This window comes from Mytilus edulis, chromosome 13, assembly GCF_963676685.1.
Source record: "Mytilus edulis chromosome 13, xbMytEdul2.2, whole genome shotgun sequence".
NCBI classification, from domain to species: domain Eukaryota; kingdom Metazoa; phylum Mollusca; class Bivalvia; order Mytilida; family Mytilidae; genus Mytilus; species Mytilus edulis.
This window is the reverse complement of record NC_092356.1, coordinates 70331656-70353694: the sequence shown is the minus strand read 5'-3', so window position 1 is coordinate 70353694 and position 22039 is coordinate 70331656. Positions and strand designations below refer to the sequence as shown.

At 33.4% G+C, this 22039-nt stretch overlaps 1 protein-coding gene across 2 annotated transcripts in view; it reads right to left on the bottom strand.

Annotated features, from left to right (window-relative positions):
* LOC139501652 (caspase-6-like) overlaps positions 1-22039 on the bottom strand; it is a 41987-nt gene that overhangs the window by 5359 nt on the left and 14589 nt on the right. Inside the window, exons 1-6 of one of the 2 annotated variants that reach the window (XM_071290793.1) lie at positions 18654-18727; positions 14040-14189; positions 8914-9445; positions 7213-7433; positions 4956-5123; positions 4095-4314 (exon numbers count right to left, since the gene is read on the bottom strand). In XM_071290793.1, the coding sequence (XP_071146894.1) occupies positions 4095-4314; positions 4956-5123; positions 7213-7433; positions 8914-9445; positions 14040-14174 (1276 nt within the window). In that variant the 5' untranslated portion in view covers positions 14175-14189; positions 18654-18727. Of the gene's footprint in view, positions 1-4094; positions 4315-4955; positions 5124-7212; positions 7434-8913; positions 9446-14039; positions 14190-18653; positions 18728-22039 lie in introns of those variants that run through there. The other variant, XM_071290794.1, reaches the window with a different exon arrangement.

The window sequence follows — 22039 nt, the reverse complement described above, 5'->3', positions numbered from 1 at the left end:
TCATAGATTTCTATATACTTATACCAAAGTTATGGTGCGAAAACCAAGAAAAATGCTTATTTGGGTCCCTTTTTGACCCCTTATTCCTAAACTGTTCGGACCTCAACTCCCAAAATCAATCCCAACCTTCCGTTTGTGGTCATAACCTTGTGTTTAAATTTCATTGATTTCTATTAACTTAAACTAAAGTTATTGTGTGAAAACCAAGAATAATGCTTATTTGGGCCCTTTTTTGGCCCTTATTTCCAAAACTGTTGGAACCAAAACTCCCAAAATCAATCCCAACCTTACTTTTGTGGTCATAAACCTGGTGTCAAAATTTCATAGATTTCTATTCACTTTTACTAAAGTTAGAGTGCGAAAACCAAGAAAATGCTCATTTGGGCCCTTTTTGGCCCCTTATTCCTAAAATGTTGGGACCAAAACTCCCAAAATCAATCCCAACCTTACTTTTGTGGTCATAAACCTTGTGTTAAAATTTCATAGATTTCTATTCACTTTTACTCAAGTTAGAGTGCGAAAACTAAAAGTATTCGAAAGACGACGACGCCAGCGTGATACCAATATATGACCAAAAAAATTTTGCGGCCGTATAAAAATGTGTACTGTATAATCGGCAATAAAAGGATCACTATGTCTTGCTTTTACAAACTTAATGCCACAAACTCAACAAAAAATGATAAAGAAAAGAGCATTTTCATTTTTATTTATATGTACCTCCCCTACAACCATTTACATCAAGTTTCAAATTACCTCCACTGCGAACAGTTACATCAAGTTTCAAATTACCTCCACTGCGAACAGTTACATCAAGTTTCAAATTACCTCCATTGCAAACATTTACATCAAGTTTCAAATTACCTCCCCTGCAAACATTTACATCAAGTTTCAAATTACCTCCACTGCAAACATTTGGTCCGAATACACAGTTATTTCGTAGTGCATTTCTTTTAGACAATAAATGAAAATTAAAAAAAACCCACCTGCGCTTTCTCAATAATATTTTTACAGTGTGTTGTACTACTTTTGGGACAAATTATATCAAAATTATAGAAAACTTCATCAGCTCTAACTCAAAATATGGACAATCTTATGTTAAGGGGGTCTTGAAATCTTTTGACAGCTTCCGAAGTGCTAATTTTTGACCTTTTTCAGCTGGACCTAATCACTACTTTACATTAATATTTATGACCCAACTTTTTTTACAGTGTCATTTCACCCCCCAACTTGCTATATGAGGCATAAAACATGGAGAAATAAATTTGGAAGGGGTATAACAAAAATTGGCAAGTAACACACTGTCCACACTAAGGACTATATTCGTGGACAACGAAAATCAAAGGACGATAACTGTGTACTCGGACCTAATAGGATAGAAAAAGTTGACCAATCTTAATAAAACTTGGTATGACTAAAGCTTAATATATTACAAGACTGCTTACAAAGTTTCATAGCAATAGGATATATATTATAGACAATATGATTAATTCTATATTCAACTTTGCGTGTTAAATTTAGACGTTAAAATTGAGAAATTTCAACTATCAACATTTGGGGCTTATAAAATTTAAATATTGCAAAAAAAATACTTTTAAAATGCCTTAATATATAATATATCATGTATTTAAAGCAATAGAGTACTCATTTGTTATATCAGACTTAGCATAATTTTTCAAAAGTCAAATTTATATGAGCCTGTGCCTAAAAATGGAGGTTTTCCAATGAAGCGGGCCTTACATGAAGATGTAATATTTTCCAGCAATTTTAAGTTTGTGAAGCTTTTTGATTATAAATAATCCTTACATATGTACTTAATGTACTTTAAATGGAAAGAAAACTTACAAATAACATATCATATTAGTTTAAAAGGGTCTTAGGCCAAGTAAGACTAAAATTAATTTAGGGTCAATTTAGGCCGTAGCACATATTTACATTTAAAAATGCATATTGAAGCTATAGGAAATAAAAATTTGTGTCTTTTCTATCATTTCTATACTCAGGTGACATGATACAATAAATCTGAGCACAAAAAGGCTCTAACATTCAACTTTTTTAGTAGACAGTATGGTCTGATACAAAGATTTTTCACTTTTTAGTGAAAAACTTGCATGCAATTTTAGTCTCAACAGGCTTATATTTGAACCACATGCTATCCTACAGAGGTAAAGAAAGATATTATGTGAAATGAAACAGGTACAAAAGACATTGTTAAGTGCTTTTTATACAAATTTATTGAGGTATTTATTATGGACTTCAACTTTTATGTGCCATGCTCCTCACATTTAACTTGATCCAAACAGGGCGTTAGACGAGGGTCATTTATACAACACATTTTGCTCATATTTTCTGAGATAATCTTCTTTTCTGTAGATTCAGAGTTCACAAATGAGTAATAAAACTGGATTAAAGCATAGAAACACAAAAATTGACACATGAAAACATGTCAGATAGAAAGTCAGAATGCCACTTATGCATCAAAATTGAAAAAGCTATGAAATGCTTATTTTGACCATATAATGCCAAAATTGGTCATTTTTGCAGAAATTCTATCAAATAAAAGTTTAAATCCTTTAGTTTTATGCTATTTGACAAATTGGCACCATCAAATCATTCAGGGAAGTTGCCAAAGTACAGATTCTATATTTCCTGATTTCACCTCTTAGGTCCGAGTACACAGTTATTTCGTAGTGCATTTCTTTTAGACAATAAATGAAAATTAAAAAAAACCCACCTTCGCTTTCTCAATAATATTTTTACAGTGTGTTGTACTACTTTTGGGAAAAATTATATCAAAATTATAGAAAACTTCATCAGCTCTAACTCAAAATATGGACAATCTTATGTTAAGGGGGTCTTGAAATCTTTTGACAGCTTCCGAAGTGCTAATTTTTGACCTTTTTCAGCTGGACCTAATCACTACTTTACATTAATATTTATGACCCAACTTTTTTTACAGTGTCATTTCACCCCCCAACTTGCTATATGAGGCATAAAACATGGAGAAATAAATTTGGAAGGGGTATAACAAAAATTGGCAAGTAACACACTGTCCACACTAAGGACTATATTCGTGGACAACGAAAATCAAAGGACGATAACTGTGTACTCGGACCATTTACATAGTTTCAAATTACCTCTCCTGCAAACATTAAAATCAAGTTTCAAACAATGGCCCAAGACCACAATTAATGACCCCGCTTTTCGTTGTCTACGAATATAGTTCCTTTTAATTAGAGTGTATTTTTCCTTAATTTTTTTTCTTTCCCTTCCTCACTCATTTCTTAGATTTTTTTTGGTGGAAATGAAAGAAAAGAGGTGAAATAAATTTTTGGATGTTGTATTTTAACTTATTTTGATTTGGAATGAGTGATTAGGCCAAGTGCAAAAAGGTAATATTTACAGTTTTCGGAACATCTTTTGACTTGTCAATAGGGGTATGGATGTGTATTGGCTAAATTTGTAAAAGTGATTGTTACAATCTTTCTGAATTTTGGATATATATTTGGACTAGGACTATACATTACACACAAAAAAAATTGGACAAAAAGGCATGGTGCAATTTTTTTAATGATGCAAAAGGTTATAAAGAACTGATAGAGGAATTAATTGTGGTCTGTGGCCACAATGTCCACTGCAAACATTCACATCAAGTTTCAAATTACCTCCCCTGCGAACATTAAAATCAAGTTTCAAATTACCTCCCCTGCAAACATTTACATCAAATTTCAAATTACCTCCCCTGCAAACATTAAAACCAAGTTTCAAATTACCTTCCCTGCAGACATTAACATCAAGTTTCAAATTACCTCCCCTGCAAACAGTTACATCAAGTTTCAAATTACCTCCACTGCAAACATTTACATCAAGTTTCAAATTACCTCCCCTGCAAACATTTACATCAAGTTTCAAATTACCTCCACTGCAAACATTTACATCAAGTTTCAAATTACCTCCACTGCAAACATTTACATAGTTTCAAATTACCTCCCCTGCAAACATTTACATCAAGTTTCAAACAACCTCCACTGCAAACATTTACATCTAGTTTCAAATTACCTCCCGTGCAAACATTTACACTAAGTATCAATAATTACCTCCCCTGCAAGCATTTACAATAAACATTTTAGGCTTTCCCATCATAGCTGGACAGTAGTCAGCATTGAACTTTTTGATGAGGCTGATGACATTTAACCTCTTGCTGTCTGTACCTAAGATGACTTCATCATTACCATGTGACATTAGAACAACAATCAAACTGTCCACACGATGAAGATCTTGTAGTAAAGAAAACTCTGACAGCAGGTTTTCTACTTCCTGAAATAAGCAGGGAAAAATTAAACTTTTAAAATCTACTAAATATTGGACGACGGTTGTTTTATTTCGTTGGAAACTTAAATTCTTGGATGACTTTAACCAGGAAAATTGGTTCCCCACGAATAAAAGTACTTTCACAGTATCCCCATTAGAATATTCATCCCATTGCTTAAGGTGGTACCTAACACTACATGGAGATAACTCTGTAAAATCAGCAGAATATTTTAATGACGTTGTGTTCTTAATGGAATATTAAGCTCCTCAATGATCAAAATAAGTGTTTGTCAAACTGCTATATAACCTGTGTAATTTTTCTGATTCAACAGTTGGATCAATTTTTTTGATTTTTTTATATTTTTGTCAAAGGGTCAAAGTAATTACTTTGTCAAAATTTTAAGAAAATTAAAGGAGCCAAATTAATTTTAGTTAAGGTGTTAGGTACCACCTTAATGAACTGATTTTGATTGTATGCCCAACAAATGCACAAATAACGTCATCTTGAACCAAACACTTTGAAGGAAAGATAATGATTGAGCAAGGAAAACCTGATTACTTGATTGCACTTAGATGAATAAAACTGTGCAAAATAAAAATTATTTGATACACATTGAAAAATTATAACAATATGTTTCTATGGTTACCATAGCTGTTTTATCTTCCTTAACATCCACCTGGAATCCCAAGTCTTTAAACAAAGCCTTCAACTTGTCTCTGTCTTGTTCAGCTCCAGGACGATGTTTATGGTTATGGAAATGAATATTATTAATAATCAATACAAAACCTCTGGGCGTGGACTCCATTTTGTATTTCTGGAATAAATAAATAAAAGAATATAGGTTTGAAATGTTTCAATACATTTTTTTTGATTACAGCATACAAAGTTCATGACTATTAAGGTTTTTAAATTTGAATTAAAACAATAACAAAATATGCTGATTTCTGACTCTCATTTACAGGGCTGCCAAGTATAACGCATTTAGCGTGAGACTTACACATGTTCATGCTGTTTTGGCGGCATTTTCCATTGATCTATTGTTTTTTCTCTTTGATCTTTTCAATTTTGGCCAAATCTCATGCATTTGCTTCATGAAAAATTGGCAGAACTGCATTTACTAATGAGTGCATGATGTGCGTGGTTTTTTCAAAGAACAAAGTTCAATAACTCCTCAATGTCATAACAGAAAATATACCAAAAATGCTCACATTTTTACTTATTGTTTAAAAAAATCTTTTTTTTTTTAATAAAATCCCATATCTCGGAAATGTTAAATCTAAAATTTATAAAAATAGAAAGAGGGTTTATGTCAACAGATATAAGCAATTCACCAAAGTTTCTGCCCTGCAATTCTCAAGTGTCTTTGGGTGCAATCAACAGTTTTCTTCTATGACGTCATATTTTTAGGGACCATGCATATGTGACCCTTAGTGGTGGACTTATTAATAAAGATACTTGTATAAAGCTCGATATCACTGGAATCAGAATGTTCTCTAGTTTATAATGAAATAAAATTATGTGTACTTTTAATATAATAAAAAAATTCCCTCCAATGAACATGGGGGGAAAAAGGTCTAATTTGAGCATAAAATACTTGAAACCAGGTCATGTGCACACCCATGAAGACAATAATCCATGCACATTTTACATAATCAACACTGTATGAAATTTGTAGGTTTTTACCTGGCCTTTCAAAAAAATCTTGTTTTAGGGTACGGTTACCAACTCCGAAAAGAGCTACAGTGGCTGCAAATACGTTTTCAATTTTCACTGCCAAAAAAACAGGATGTTTACAGTGGTGTCTCCCCTCAAAACATGTATATTTAATATAATTTTTAAAATTATTTCAATCATTCAACCTGTTTTAATTGAAAGCTAATTAACTAATTTTTACAATCAAATACAAGAAGCATGATACTTTTTCACCAATTATGTAAGTAAACAGGGGTTTCCCTCCATGGTTATTTTTAGTCGGGGAATAACCCCTAGTTTTTCGTACGAAACTGTTTATAGCACCCTTTGAGTTATTGTCTGACATGTTGATAACTGACAATAGTTTACCATAATATGTCCTGTAAACAGACGTATAATGAATGGGCGTATAAAAAAATGACTGGCTAGAAGAATAGTTATTATCTGTAATATTTCCTTGAGGTTTATATATTTTGTATGACAAATTATAATTGTATTTTTAGTTCCTTTCTTCAGTTGTTATATAACCTCTGGATTATAAGTTAAAAGAAATGCAGGTCTGTACATTTTTATCAAAAATCTCTAAGAGTACAATTGAATTCAACTGCAAACAAAACTTAATCTACATGATCTATACTGTAAAGTAAATGTGGAAGAAGTTTGATTCATTATAGAAGGCCTACAAATGGCTGTGAACTTCTGACCCTTGGTTTCTTTTTTTTCTTTTTTTTTACATTTTGAAGTATTTTATAGCTTACTATGTATATGGTATAGGTTTGTCAATTTTTTAAAGCACTACAGTAACCTGTAAAGTCTTTGTTCTTGAATTTGCTCCACATTTACTTTACAGTATAGATTATTATGTGTTTATCAAAAATTGAGAAATGAAATGGGGAATGTGTCAAGGAGATAACAACCCGACCATAGAGCATGAAACACTCATGAAATAATGAAATGTTAATGTTAAACAACCATTAATTTTTGGGCCCTTTATAGCTTGTCGTTAGGTGTGGGCCAATGCTCCGTGTTGAAGGACGTACATTGACCTATAATGGTTTACTTTTATAAATTGATATTTGGATGGAGAGTTATCTCATTGGCACTCATATCACATCTTCCTATATCTATTAATCAATTAAACCCCATTTTATTACATTATTAACGAGTGTGCATTGGTTGCTTTTTTTTTCCGTGTATATTTTTATCTGTACCTTTGTCCTTTCCGTTGCCTGGTAACTGATTGTTTCTGGTGTACTTTCTAAGCTTGAAGTCTGCTGCCTGATGTCATACTGTGAAATGGTCCCAGGCACTGGTGTACTTTCTAAGCTTGAAGTCTGCTGCCTCATGTCATACTGTGAAATGGTCCCAGGCAGGGGTGTACTTTCTAAGCTTGAAGTTTGCTGCCTGTTATACTGTGAAATGGTCCCAGGCACTGGATAAATAAATAAAAAAGTCGTTCATTGTGAAGAAAAAATATTCAATTTAATTACAAAATTAATTCTATCATTTCCTAAAACTATATACATAATATATATAATCGATCGCACCGAGGGTAAATTAGCATGGTGTGCTTGGTTTAACACTGTCACATGGTGACCAACTATGGATCTGCAGGGGATTAGTAAATTTCATAGTGGGTTCATGATGTTAACTCTACTGTTGATGATGACATCATCTATTTACATTGTTTTCTCTCATTGTTTATTTTTCTATAAAACACAGCAAAACAATTCCAGCATGCGATAAATTTGTTATACAGTTAGATCCATAGAGAGTTAGTAAAATCCATAGGGAATGAGGCTGGGATCAGTAGCAATTCATATAACTTCAAATATTTCGTTCAGCTGATTAAAAGAAAGTATTGTACAATGTTGTATAAACCTATAAATGTGTAAAGATTTTAAATTGAAACTGTTTTATATTTTATATGAATTTGGTTAAATAAACTTTACCATGAAAAGTATATTTAACCCTTTAAATTCATATAAAATCTCCTCTTGAGATTTCATAAATAACCTTTTTTGTTGTTGATTTTGTGGGAATATGCAAACCACAAATTAAAATGTTCAAAAGAAAATACAAGTTATCTTTAGGCTTGTGAACAGACTTTTACAAATTGTGACTTGGATGGAGAGTTGTCTCATTGGCACTCATACCATTCGGCATATCTAATTTGCCAAAACCATGAAATCAACAAATATACCTCAACTCCTCAAACCATGAAAATCCATGTACCTCAATCTAAATGTTTACACAGTAGATAAAGTCATTCTTTTTTAAAAAGGAGTTTACACAGATAAGCTATTACACAGATAAGCTACAACATTTTTGAAAATATAAATATCTAAGAATTCTAGTCAATGCAAATTCTGCTGACAAAATGTGATGTGACCTGTTATATACAACAATAGTTATCCTACACAAAACACCAGCATTTCACAAGACAAGAAAAAAAACACTGACTTTCACAGTGGAGAGTTGTGTCATTGGCAAACCACATCTTTTTATTTCTATATTTATACAATATCAAATAATACTGGAATTACAAGATGTGATTGTTGCAAACAATAGGGGAGACAATTGTCATCGTTAGAAAAATTATGAAGAAAACATGAGATCATGAAGTGAAATTTGAAACTGACAGAATAAAGGCAACATTAATACAAAATGTATACCCAACCATTAAGTCACTGTGGATTCATTCATTTAATTTCAAGGGTATCAATTTTCTTGGATTTAGGAAAACTTTCATTTTCATTGATATTTGATTTCGTGTTTTTTAAAATCTCTTTATATTATAACACCTATAGAAAATCTGTAATTCGTTGCACATTTAAAATTGTGGTTCACGAAACCCACAAAAATTAATATTCAACAAATAATAATGATTCCACAATATACAAAAGTCTTACATTGAGAAGTCAGCCCATCATGTTCATTCTCCATACTGATATCATTATTACTGCTGTTCTGTCCAGGCAGACTAGTACTTGGATATGATGTGGTGCTTCTTGATGATGCATCACTGGGTGAAGTTACTGGTGTTCCTGAACTTGCTGACTGATCACTAGGAAAGGTTACTGGTGTTCCTGAACTTGTGATGTTTGGATTTGACTGGCTGTGAGGAAATTGTCCCATTGGAATTCGTTCATTTATAGTTTGTGCTGAGACACTGTGAAGCAGATAGCTGTCACCATGGTTATTTGAAGCTGTAGTCTGGAAACCTGTACTGGTTCCTCTAATGTTACCAGTGAATCGTGCTTCTTGGAGAATGGGATTATTATTTGGATTAAGGATCAATTGTTCCTTACGTCTGATAACATCAGCCAAATGTCCATGTCCAGAATTGTCTAAACAATACAAAAATTTCCCAAAAGCATCTGGACCTCTCCGTAACAAATCATCTAATAAATGTCGGACTTTTTCTGGTCTTGGATTTTTGGCCTAATTAACAAGAAACACATTTATGATATTATAAAGATAAAATTTAAAAAAAATAACAAATCTGTTAAATATTCAATGGAGTGTGAGCTAAGAAATATAGAAAAAAATGTTAAAATGTGATTTTTTTTTTGTTCAATCATTAATGAAATAATAATTTGCTTTTCGGAGTCAGTTTTAATATATATCAAGTGAATAATTAGACCTCATAGAATCTGTATTCATGTGACCTTCAATTTAACCCAAAGCTAAATATTGGTGTTGCATATACATGTACTAGTCGTGTTCAGCTTTTAAAATTAAAAGAATGTTAACATTGAAAGGGAAACAAGGATGAACCATTGAGATGACTAATTTGATCCACAAAAATTATTCTTATACAGGTAAAAACAATGAGTAACTTAATTTTTAACATGAAATCAAACAGACATAGAAAAATCCAATTATCATGGTCGCTATATACATGTATATCTATTTATATTTATGTTTATGCTTATATCCCGTTATGCATATAATTGTATCATTTACCAAATTATGGGTTACTGAAATTTTGGTTTCTCTATTGTCATTGTTTGTTTGTTTATCATGTTTTTTATGCCTTGTAATGATCTGAAAAGGCCCTTTTCAACGGATTTTTAGTCTATTCTATTGTTGTACTTTTCTACCAATATGAAAATAAGTAGATGTGTTATAATTGCCAATGACCAAACTCTCTACCAGAGACTAAATTATATAAAAGTTAACATACTCCAATAATGAGCCAAACTCATATTCAGCTTTAAAAGGCCCCGATATGACAAATGATTCAATAGAAAAAACAGTCTGATTTATGTACAAAACCATAAAAAAACAAAAATCAAAGCGCTGTAAGCGTTGAAGGCAGTTAACCAAAAACCAAAGCAACCCGGTAATTATGAAAACTGTGCCAATGTTGCCTCAACATTAAACATTCATATATAGTACATTCATGTTTATCTAATGATTTATTTATTAAGGAAAATAATTTATATGTTATCAAGGTTTCAAAAGCAATGCATATATCAAAGTATATTTTTTTTATGGTGAGTCTGCAGTGTTACAAGTTCCCAATGATTGCAGTTAACCTTGGTTTTATTTGACTGCTAGAAGTTCAATTTGACTTAGTATGAACATGTAATAGTATGAATGGACTGGTTTCCCTGGAAAGAAAACTGAGTTTGTGTTCTATAGCACAAAAGTTATGAGACACGAATCAGACAAATGTTCACTACAACAGGGATCAAAGGTGAGGTCTGACTGACCTGCCCATAGTAAATGTAAATGATTTGTTATTTTGTCCCATACATATGAATACATATAATTTAGGGGTGGGGATCTCAACAGTTTTCAAGTTCTCAAACAGGTAGGGGTAGGCAGAGGATTTAGAGGGGCAGGCCCCCCCCCCTTTTTGGGAAAAAAAATTGGTTGCTTATATAGGGAATCACTGAAGCGTGACTGGAGCGGGCCCCACTTAGGTCGGTCAGTGGGGCCCCACTTATGAAAATTTCTGGATCCGCCACTGGGGGTAGGGTGACCCTAGGGACTTCCCCTACATTTCATTTTATTTGTTATATTGTCCCATACATGAATATATATGGTTTGGGGTGGGGATCTCATTGGTTTCCAAGTTCTCAAACAGGAGGGGTAGGGTGACCCCAGGGACTCCCACTATATTTCATTTAATTAGTTAAATTGGCCCATACATGAATATATATTGTTTTGGTGTGGGGATCTCGACCGTTTCCAAGTTCTCAAACAAGATGGTTGGGGTGACCACAGGGACTTCCCCTATATTTCATTTGATTTGTTATATTGTCCCATACATGAGTATATATGGTTTAGGGGTAAGGATCTTGACCATTTCCAAGTTCTCAAACAGGAGGGTGAACAGTGACCTCAGGGACTCCCCCTATCTTTCATTTGAATTGTTATATTGTCCCGTACATGAATATATATGGTTAAGGGGTGGCGATCTCAATGGGTTTCAAATTCTCAAACAGGAGGGAGTGGGGTGACTCAAGGGACTCCCCCTATATTTCATCTGATTTGATATACTGTCCAATACATGAATATATATGGTTTAGGAGTGGGGATCTCGACCATTTTTAAATTCTACAACAGGAGGGGTGGGGTGACCCCCAGCGACTCTTCCTATATTTCATTTGATTTTTCATATTGTCACAAACATGAATATATATGGTTAAGGGGTGTGGATCTAGACCGTTTCCAAGTTCTCAAACAGGAGGGGGTGCGGTAACTCCAGGGACTCCCCCTATATTTCATTTTTAATTTATTATATTATCCTATACTTGAATATATGCAGGGGCTGATTCAGACAGGGGGAGGGTTGCGGGCTTGCACACCCCTTAAATTTGCAAAGCATGTGTTGTTCTCAGCTTAATAAAGAATGTTCCGATAATTTTACCTCAATTTTTTTTTAGCCTCGCTCTGCTCGGCAAAAATTTAAATTTACCCCTCCTAACTTAAATCCTGGATCTGCCCCTCATATGGTTTAGGGGTGAGGAGCTCGACCGTTTCCAAGTTATCAAACAGGAGAGGGTAGAGTGGCCCAAAGAATGCCACCTATATATCAATGATTTACTTACATTAAGGTATATATAATATAGTTGCATTTTTGTGAAAATAAAGAAACTTTCAGCTACTTTAATTGACCCTTCAAAATTGAGAAAAACAAATAACCCTTCGAAATTGCAGTAATATGTTTACACTTTAAAAGCATCTCACATGCATTATCATCCTTTATCATTTATAAAGAAAATTAAGACTGTGACCATGAACATGTATATTGTTAGATATACTGTTCCCAGCTGTCACTTTGTATTGGATTTTATAAATCAAAATTTGTCAAAAAGTAATCTTGAGTTTCTGAATAAAACATTTTTCTGCTTTTTCTTTCTTTTACATATATCTTTTGGTTTGCAATTCTAGTGTTTATATTCATTTACCATGCATAGATGTATTTTTCACCTGCTTGGATTTATTTTGTAAATGATCGCCAAACCCGGAATTACCCTTATCCGCTTCCTGAATCGGATCCGATATTGTAAAATTTTGTCTTCACGGCCGCCATCCTCTACCTTGATACAGCAGGGCATTTGGTAGTGTCGGTTTTGATAGATTTTGTCCTAACCGATTCCTCGTTATTACCTTAGACGTATTTTGCCAAGGCATTTGTGGGGCATCCGGGGTGACCCTCTCCCATTCAAAACACACAGATATTAAAAAAGGATATTTGATACATAGAAAAAAATACACTTTTTATACTTTGAGGACTGAGCGAATCAGGTGAGTGTGTGAGTTCGTATGTTTTATTTGATTGCATTGTATTTATGTTTTGGGAAGGTTAACTTTCTGGTAATAAGACCCATCACGGCCTGGCTGGGGAATTGGGTAGGCAAATGCTCACATTAATCTGTACCGATACAGGCTCCAAATGTCCTCCTTTATACGCCATAACTATGGTGGTGCTCCTATTTAAAGGAGGCTCATACGGAGACAAGAAGAAGTTATGTGTTTACAATGTTGTTTTTGTCAATCGGATACGATTTTAATCGAATTTATGCAATATTTGTCGGCGATTTTCTGTATAAAGCTAGCGGTTGAACAAAATGAACAAGGCTGTCGTGACTAATAATGATAAAAATAAGTTTTTAGCTCGTTTAATTGGAGACTTTGGTGAACATTGTGAAAAGGTTTGCAAAGTAATTTCTTATTTTCTTTCAAGTGGAAGGTGACTACGTCGGGCGTAGCTAGAAACCAACTATCCTATTCGAAATTCCGCTTGCAAAAGTGGAAGGTCGCGGACCTCGGACCACCGCTAATTTGCACACCTGCCTCCAAATTGAAAAGCTACGAAAATTTCTTTTTCTTTAATTTGAAATTGCCGCCAACAGCATGAACAGTTGAACTTATTATATAATAGACTACTGACGTAGTTGTACTACGTATTGATGACAAACAATATTCCTACGACTTTTGTCATTTGGGAAATCTAAACAACTTGTTTTAAGAGATTTTCGGCGATTAAATATTTCATACAATTGTTCTTTGACACCTTAGCTAAAAGCACAAGTCATAATAAACTACGCAAGGATTCTTAATAAGCACTACTTCCTATGTGTAACTTTAAAACTTTTGGATAAATCGACGATAATTTAAGGTTTTTCTGGTCATATTTTCTGTAATCCAGAATAAAAAGTATTAAAAAAGTGTTCAATTAGTTATATATAACATAGTAGTGAGCTAGATAATAACAATGGCAAGTATTTAAGCATTTATTGGGTAGAACACAAATCTAGGGTGCTCGCATAATGCAGCTTAACTGCATAATGATATAGCACAGCAACAAATGACAACCACTGAATTACAAGATCCTGACCAAGGACAGGCACATACATACATGCTGACTCCAAACTGGCACAGTAACCTAGAACAGCAGTGTAACAGTACAACAGGAGATCACTCATTCATTTTTCTGTTTAGGCGGATTTTTTAACTCTCCAAAAGCATGTTTAACCTCACCACATTATTGAAATTGTTATATAAATATATATTATACCTGGATGTACTCTAACATAAGAGGAGTAAAAATCTCCTGCTCAGCAATTTTGTCCCAGAATTCATTGTCTGGTGACAGATCACTGACAATCTTTGATCTACACTGAGTTAAAGCCTTTCTGTGATTCTTGTCCATATTTAGTCATGTCATCTGAAAGATTCATTAAAATATATATATAAATATTATATACACTAGAGAATTACAGGATAGGTATCGAAAGTATCTTTAACATGAAATGATGTGTCAATCATTTGTCAATATAAAATTTTGAATTTTTCACTAGTTCAAAATATTGGATGTAATTCTAAAGAATGGCAATGCAAAAGTCAACTATTTGTAGTAACATGAAAGCACAATTTTTAGGAGGTGAGTTGTTTTGTCACCATGATTTTGTTTCTTTGTGCAGAAAACCAAAAAATTGTTATGTTATACATTTTCAATTTCAGTCACTCAAAACAGATTCCACTAATATAATGAAATCAGATTATTATGATATGGATTTGCAAATAAGATTGTATTATTATGAAAATTCTAAGAGCCATAATAAAGTATTCAATAAACAATTTGATTTGTGCATATAACAATCATATCTTACTAAAATCTGGAAATGGCGTCAGACTGAATAAGGTGTTGACTTTTAATATGTTTAAGAAAGCAAATTAATTCTAATATGGGATGCTTATTACCATCATATAAACAATGATAAATAGAACAGCAAGTTATAAAGGACCCCAAAAATTAGTAATGTAAAACCATTCAAACCAATTGATATTTTATCGTATGTTTTTCTATGTTGTGATGTTATATTACTGTTATGCCACCAACCCCTATAGAAACACCAGTAGTGTGGGCAGCATGCTAGAAGAACTAGACTGGGAATCATTGGAAAACAGAAGAGTTAAATTACAACTTACATTACTCTACAAAGTGGTTGATGATCTTGTGGACATATTATGCGACATGTACTTAAAACCAATGTCATCGAGAACAAGATCATCACATACCAAGAAGTTTCCGCAATATTCAACCAAGACTAACGGCTACAAATACAGTTTTTTCACAAGAACAGTGACAGTTTGGAACCCACTACCAGCAACTATAGATGAGGCTACCCTCCTTGGTATCTTTCAAAAGGGAGCTTTCTACACTTTCTATCTAATCTGTGCAGTCCCCCATCATGCCCATTTGCCAAGTAAGTCAAATGATGGACTGGAGCTGTGCCGGCTGGGATTATTTTCCCTGGTACCGCCACGGAAGCCGGATTGGTTCAGGCCAGATGAATGAAAAGCAAATGGGAACCCCCCTTTTCTTTTATACATTGCTTTATTATTATTTTTATTTTTTTATACTTTATACTCGCTTGTATATTCTTTGGTTATCTTACAAAATTACTCTTTTTCTTGCATCCACCGGAAGCGTTGAGTATTGGTCAAGTTTGACAGATCAATGTAGAATGTAGATGTAGATGTAAATGTTTCAGAAAAAGGGAGAAGGTTTGGTACAATTGACAACTAATAGTGTTTAGCGAAAGGTGCTTTATTATAATAATGCAATAATATACAATTATACCAAACATGGTATCAATAAGCAACAATGAACAAGTGTGAATATGAAGCACCTTAACCCAATCTGGGTAAGATTAAATATAAATTATAAGGAAAGGAAAAAAAAAATAATCAAATACATAATAAAATGTGGCTGGAACATGCTCTTGCTAAAACCACATGCTAACTAAACATCGGATGTCGCAACAAGGGGAGGCAAATCTAGTACACGGCGTTATCAATTAGGTACAATGAGAGTTGCCTCCCATTGTACGCAATTGACAACTAATAGTGTTTGGCGAAAGGTGCTTTATTATAATAATGCAATAATATACAATTATACCAACCATGGTATCAATAAGCAACAATAAACAAGTGTGAATATGAAGCACCTTAACCCAAACGAAGTCGCCAAACAGGAAAAAAAAACAAAAAAAACATGTGTGTAATCATGATCCTGTTTAGTCTGACAATTCAATAGAAGAAGGATACCCTTCATACAGCTTGACATTGTACATGATAATAATTTCGTTAATCAAGCAAATAACAAATATGTAAAACTAAAATTTCATCAACAACATTGTAATTCATGTGTAATTCATGTAATTATTATCTTTGACAACAGTGTCAAAATCAGTGCTACATCATGCATAATAAAGGCATTAAAAAAAAAAAAAAATATGGATAATTTCAGTCATAAATAGACACCCTTGTAAATACAGTGGAGGGAAAGGGGGGACTTCTACACTACACAATCATGGCACTAGTGATCACACTATTAAACACTGCTTAGTCTAGGTGAACTTATAACTCGCTTATAATGCAAGAAACAAAAAAAAACAAAAAAAAATAAAAAAAAATAATAATATTACTAAACATATCTGCCTCAAAGATATTCAAAATGAACTTGGGGATAATCATACACAGTAACACGCCCGCATCTGCAGGGGAATATTATCTGTATTATATCAAAAAGTACACACCTGAAAAACAGGGGAAGCAATCACACCTGTCACTGCAAGAGTTTTGCAAAATTATGATATTCAGAGTTATCACACAAAAACACGACCGTATTAGCAGGGGAATATGATCTCTCTCTTAAAATATAGTACACACCTGAATATTCAGGGGAAGTAATCACACCTGACACTGCAGGGGGTTAAAAATAATATCATAATATTTCGAGTTGTTACTCATAAATATAGTACACACCTGAAAAAAAAACGGGAAGCAATCACACCTGGCATAGCAGGGGGTTTAAAAATAATATCATAATATTTGAGTTGTTACTCATAAGTATAGTACACACCTGAAAAAAACAGGGGAAGCAATCACACCTGACACTGCAGGGGGGTTAAAAAATAATATCAAAATATTTGAGTTGTTACTCATAAATATAGTACACACCTGAAAAAAAAAAAAACAACAACAGGGGAAGCAATCACACCTGACATAGCAGGAGGTTTCACAATATCATCATTAATATGTATTATAAAAATTTTAAAAAATTATAATATTAGCGATATATGCAATAATTTGTCATCTCAATAGTCTCCAAATTGATCCACAGAATGGCTAGTTGCTGCTTGGAAGGAGCAGCAAATTGGATTGCGATTATTATCGTTCAGTTCTTCCTCTAAGGTCCATTTTAAGGGCGGAGACGAGAGTGCGGCCTTGTTCTTCTGAAAACGTATGAGACCAATGTGTGTGACCCCTTTCCACCGAACGCAAAACTTCGGCATGAAAATCCTTAATCTCGGTAAAAGGATATTTTTCGGCAAGATATAACAGATTAATTAAATGCTTTTGTCTTAGCATTGAAATGGCTTGTTCTTCTATGTTGTGCATAATAAATAGTTCACCTCTAACTAACTGTACGAATCCGAAGTCTTCATCAGAATAACTCAATGATTTGGTTTGGGCATGTTCATGTGGCCATGGCACATCGTATTTTACCCGATCCTTAGCGGCCCTTGCTTCACCCGAAACTGCTTTACGTTTTTGTTTGTCTTTGAACAATAGATATGGAAAATCTTTACCTTTAATTTTCGCTTGGCAATTATTCCTATCATTATCTGATTTATCACATGAAGTCTTTTTATCGACACCGAAAGTTTTCTTAGCCACAAGGTGCCATTTTGTTCAGCCAACAACAGATCCCGTTCCAATATTTTGTTCTGAATTGTTAATTCTTCAATTGTTTTATCCAGTTCATTCACCGTGTTTGTAGACGTAAGAATTTTTGGATGAACGCTAACACTTGTTTTATCTGATTTTGGTGCAAAAGTCTCATGTTGAACCACGTGTTCAGAGGTTAAATCTCCAACTTCGTAAACTGATGCAAACTCGTTCTGCATATCAAAAGAAGGTAAAGTGAAATCCTTTAGATAAGCTGGAGGTTTCCTAGTTCTCTTATTTTCCATCGCATTGTCATCAAATACAAAAAAATAATCAAATACATAATAAAATGTGGCTGGAACATGCTCTTTGCTAAAACAACATGCTAACTAACCATCTGATGTCGCAACAAGGGGAGGCAAATCTAGTACACAGCGTTATCAATTAGGTACAATGAGAGTTGCCTCCCATTGTACGCCATTAAAACGTTTAACCCACTGCAAATGTTTTTACCTGTCCTGAGTTAGGAATCTGATGTACTTTAGTTGTTGTTTGTTCATGTAATTTATACGTGTTTCTCATTTCTTTTTTTCTTTAGATTAAACCTTTGGTTTTCCTGTTTGAATGGTTTTACACTAGTAATTTTGGGGCCCTTTATAGCTTGTTGTTCGGTGTGAGCCAAGGCTCTGTGTTGAAGGCCGTACATTGACCTATAATTGTTTACTTTTATAAATTGTTATTTGGATGGAGAGTTGTCTCATTGGCACTCATACCAAATCTTCCTATATCTATTCAATATTGTATAGCACACCAATCTGAAAATAAAGAATAAATTCTATGTCTTTCATAGGACTGTCAGCAATTAATATGGTAATACATAAAGGGAAAATATTTTTAAAAAGTGTTTTTACAGTATAAGTATTATAAAAAAATAATCATTAGCCCTATATACCATGTATACACTAATCTTATACACTATAGTCTATGCAAATCAACCATACAGGATATATATTTCAAAACGAAAGTAGATTTGAGGTATTACAGAAGCAAGTTAACTCGTACCATTAAAAACTCGTACCTTGCCAACTCGTCCCACTGAAAAGTTGTACGCTAAACAAATGTTTTATGACTTTTTTTGCAACAACATGGTTAGAAAATAAAGTTTTAAGAGTTTTTTTTATGCCCTACGATAGTAGAGGGGCATTATGTTTTCTGGTCTGAGCGCCCGTTCGTCTGTTCGTTGGTCCTTCCGTTAGTCCGTCGATCCGTCTCGCTTCAGGTTAAAGTTTTTGGTCAATGTAGTTTTTGATGAAGTTGAAGTCCAATCAACTTGAAACTTAGTACACATGTGCCCTATGATATGATCTTTATAATTTAAATGCAAAATTAGAGTTTTGATCCCAATTACACGGTTCACTGAAAATAGAAAATGAAAGTGCAAATTTCAGGTTAAAGTTTTTGGTCAATTTGCAAGGTAGTTTTTGATGAGGCTGAAGTCAAATCAACTTGAAACTTAGTATACAGGTTCCCTATGGTATGATCTTTCTAATTTAAATGCCAAATAAGAGTTTATACACAAATCTCACGGTTCACTCAACGTAGAAAATGATATAGCAAATTTCAGGTTAAAGTTTTTGGTCAAGGTAGTTTTTGATGAGGTTGAAATCCAATCAACTTGAAACTTAGTATACATGTTCCTTATGATATGATCTTTCTAATCTAAATGCCAAATTAGAGTTTTTATCACAATTTCACGGTTCACTGAACATAGAAAATTATAGTGCGAGTGGGGCATCCGTGTACTATAGACACATTTTTGTTTCTTCTAATTTGACCTGTTTTTTCCAGGTAATCCTTCTTCTGCATAAGTAATAGATTGAAATTACATTTTTCTTTTAGGATTTTTCAGTATCTTATTATGTCTAAGTAGTTGAAGGGGCAACATCTACGAGATATAGAAAACAAATATGATTTCTACGAATTCCTTTAAAAGCCGGACATCTGGTAATTAATGAAATATATGAAACTTTTATCTTCAATACGACAAATAGGGCAAGTTGCGTCTACATTGTCGATACCAAATTTTGCTTAATTTGATTGTAACATTTATAGGTTCCATTTAGAATTCTTGCCTTGACTATAGCTCGTTTCGTTTCACCTCGGATATTTATAATTGAGTTAGTATCTAGACGATTACATGTTGATTTTTTATGCCCCATCTACGATAGTAGAGGGGCATTATGTTATCTGGTCTGTGGGTCCGTTCGTCCGTCCGTTCGTCCGACCGTTCGTTCGTCTGTTCGTCCGTCCGTTCGTTCGTCCCGCTTCAGGTTAAATATTTTGGTCGAGGTTGTTTTTGATAAAGTTGAAGTCTACTCCACTTGAAACTTAGTACACATGTTCCTTATGATAATCTTTCTAATTTTGATGCCAAATTAGAGTTTTTATACCAATTTCACGGTTTACTGAACATAGAAAATGACAGTGCGAGTGGGGCATCCGTGTACTTGGGACACATTCTTGTTTAGGCTATTTCAGTCCTAAATTTATCGTTCCAAAAACGATTCTGAGATTGAAGATCTTACTGTATGCTTCCAGCTAAATTTTGAAGGTGTATTATTCCAGAGTTCTTCTATTGTTGATAGATTATATTGCTGTAGAACAGATTCGGTTCTTTTTAAAAATGTACCTTGATTTATTTGTAGACGGAATTGAAGCACCTCTATAGACGTGGCAAAATATATATTTTGTATATACAAGTGTGGACACAGATGAGTGTGGATAGTATGTTTGGATGTTTGACAGTGTTTTATGATAAATGTAGTTCTATGATTTTCCTATATGTGTTATTAACTGTGTTGCACAATGACAACCAACCGGAGCATTAGGAGTATTGTTTATTTTATATTTAGTTTAGTTTTTATGTTCAAGACAGGCATGGAAGAGACACTAATTGCATTAGTTACCAAATGATTATGATAGAATATGTTCCACATCTTTGATCATTTGAATACATTTTATAGCTAGGAGAGCAACACATAATAGGTTCAATTTTTCGTGATTTTTTTAAATTGGGAGATGATATCTGAGAACATGATATAAAGAACCTGTAATTCAGTGGTTGTCGTTTGTTTATGTGTTACATATTCGTTTTTCTTTATTTTTTGTACATAAATAAGCCTGTTATTTTTCTCCTTTGAATTGTTTCACATTGTCATTTCGAGACCTTTTATAGCTGACTATGCTGCATTAGTTTTGCTCATTGTTGAAGGTTGTGCGGCGACCTGTAATTGTTAATTTTATATATCATAGGGAATGCGGGGTTTTAATCCATTTGTGCCACGCACCCCAGTTTTCATCAATAGTACGATGTTCTTCCTGCAAGGCTTATTATCTCTTCAATATTTCAGAATATATTTTCGTTTTTTGATGATCTAGTTAATAGTCCTTTGATGAATGGCTCGGCCAGATGTTGTTAAATTCCTTTCCCCTAATTCCCATGCTGATAAAGGCGAGTCCTTTCTTATTTGATGAAGTTATGTTTTGTTTTAATAATACACTTTTTGTTGGATGAATTGTGTATTGATGTTCATATGAATAGTTGTTGACAGCATCCGGGCCATATTTGTCACCAGCTTTACCCCTATTTTTTAAAATTTTGAATAGCCGCCGGTTAAAATTTCGATTTATGTGAATTCAATACATTCCTTTAGATTTTAGTGTGATTATTTCATCATTTTACAACCAATCTAATTAAAACATTGATCTATGATTACGTTATACTACATATGAGCTCGTATGTAGTATAACGTAATCAGAGATCAATACTTTAATTAGATTGTTTTACAACGGAGTTGACACATTTGAAAATAATCTTCATATCAACTTGATCAATGCCTTGAGGAGTTGCTAATTGCGCATAGTATTTTGCAAAAGCTTCATTATTTCCACTGGACAGCTTAATTTCTTATTTTCGTCCAGGATGACAGGGGTATTTGAATTTGCTGTATTTGAATTTGCTGTATTTGAATTTCTTTTATTCAAAACAACTTTTTAGAAAGTTTTTGTTGACGAACTTTGCTCAAGTTGATTGTAAAAGTTTTCCTTTCTTTACAGATCGTGTCTGGTTGATATTGCTAATGTAAGTTTCTATCTACTAGTATCTATTGAGGCCCCTCATGGGGGGGGGGGGGTCCTAGTAATCACATAATCACCATTTTTGTTGCCAATATAATCACATAATCATTAAATATTTGCTTATCTTTAGTAATCAAATAATCATAAACTAAAAATACAGTCCTAGGTAATCAAATAATCATGAAATATTTGGCTTAATAA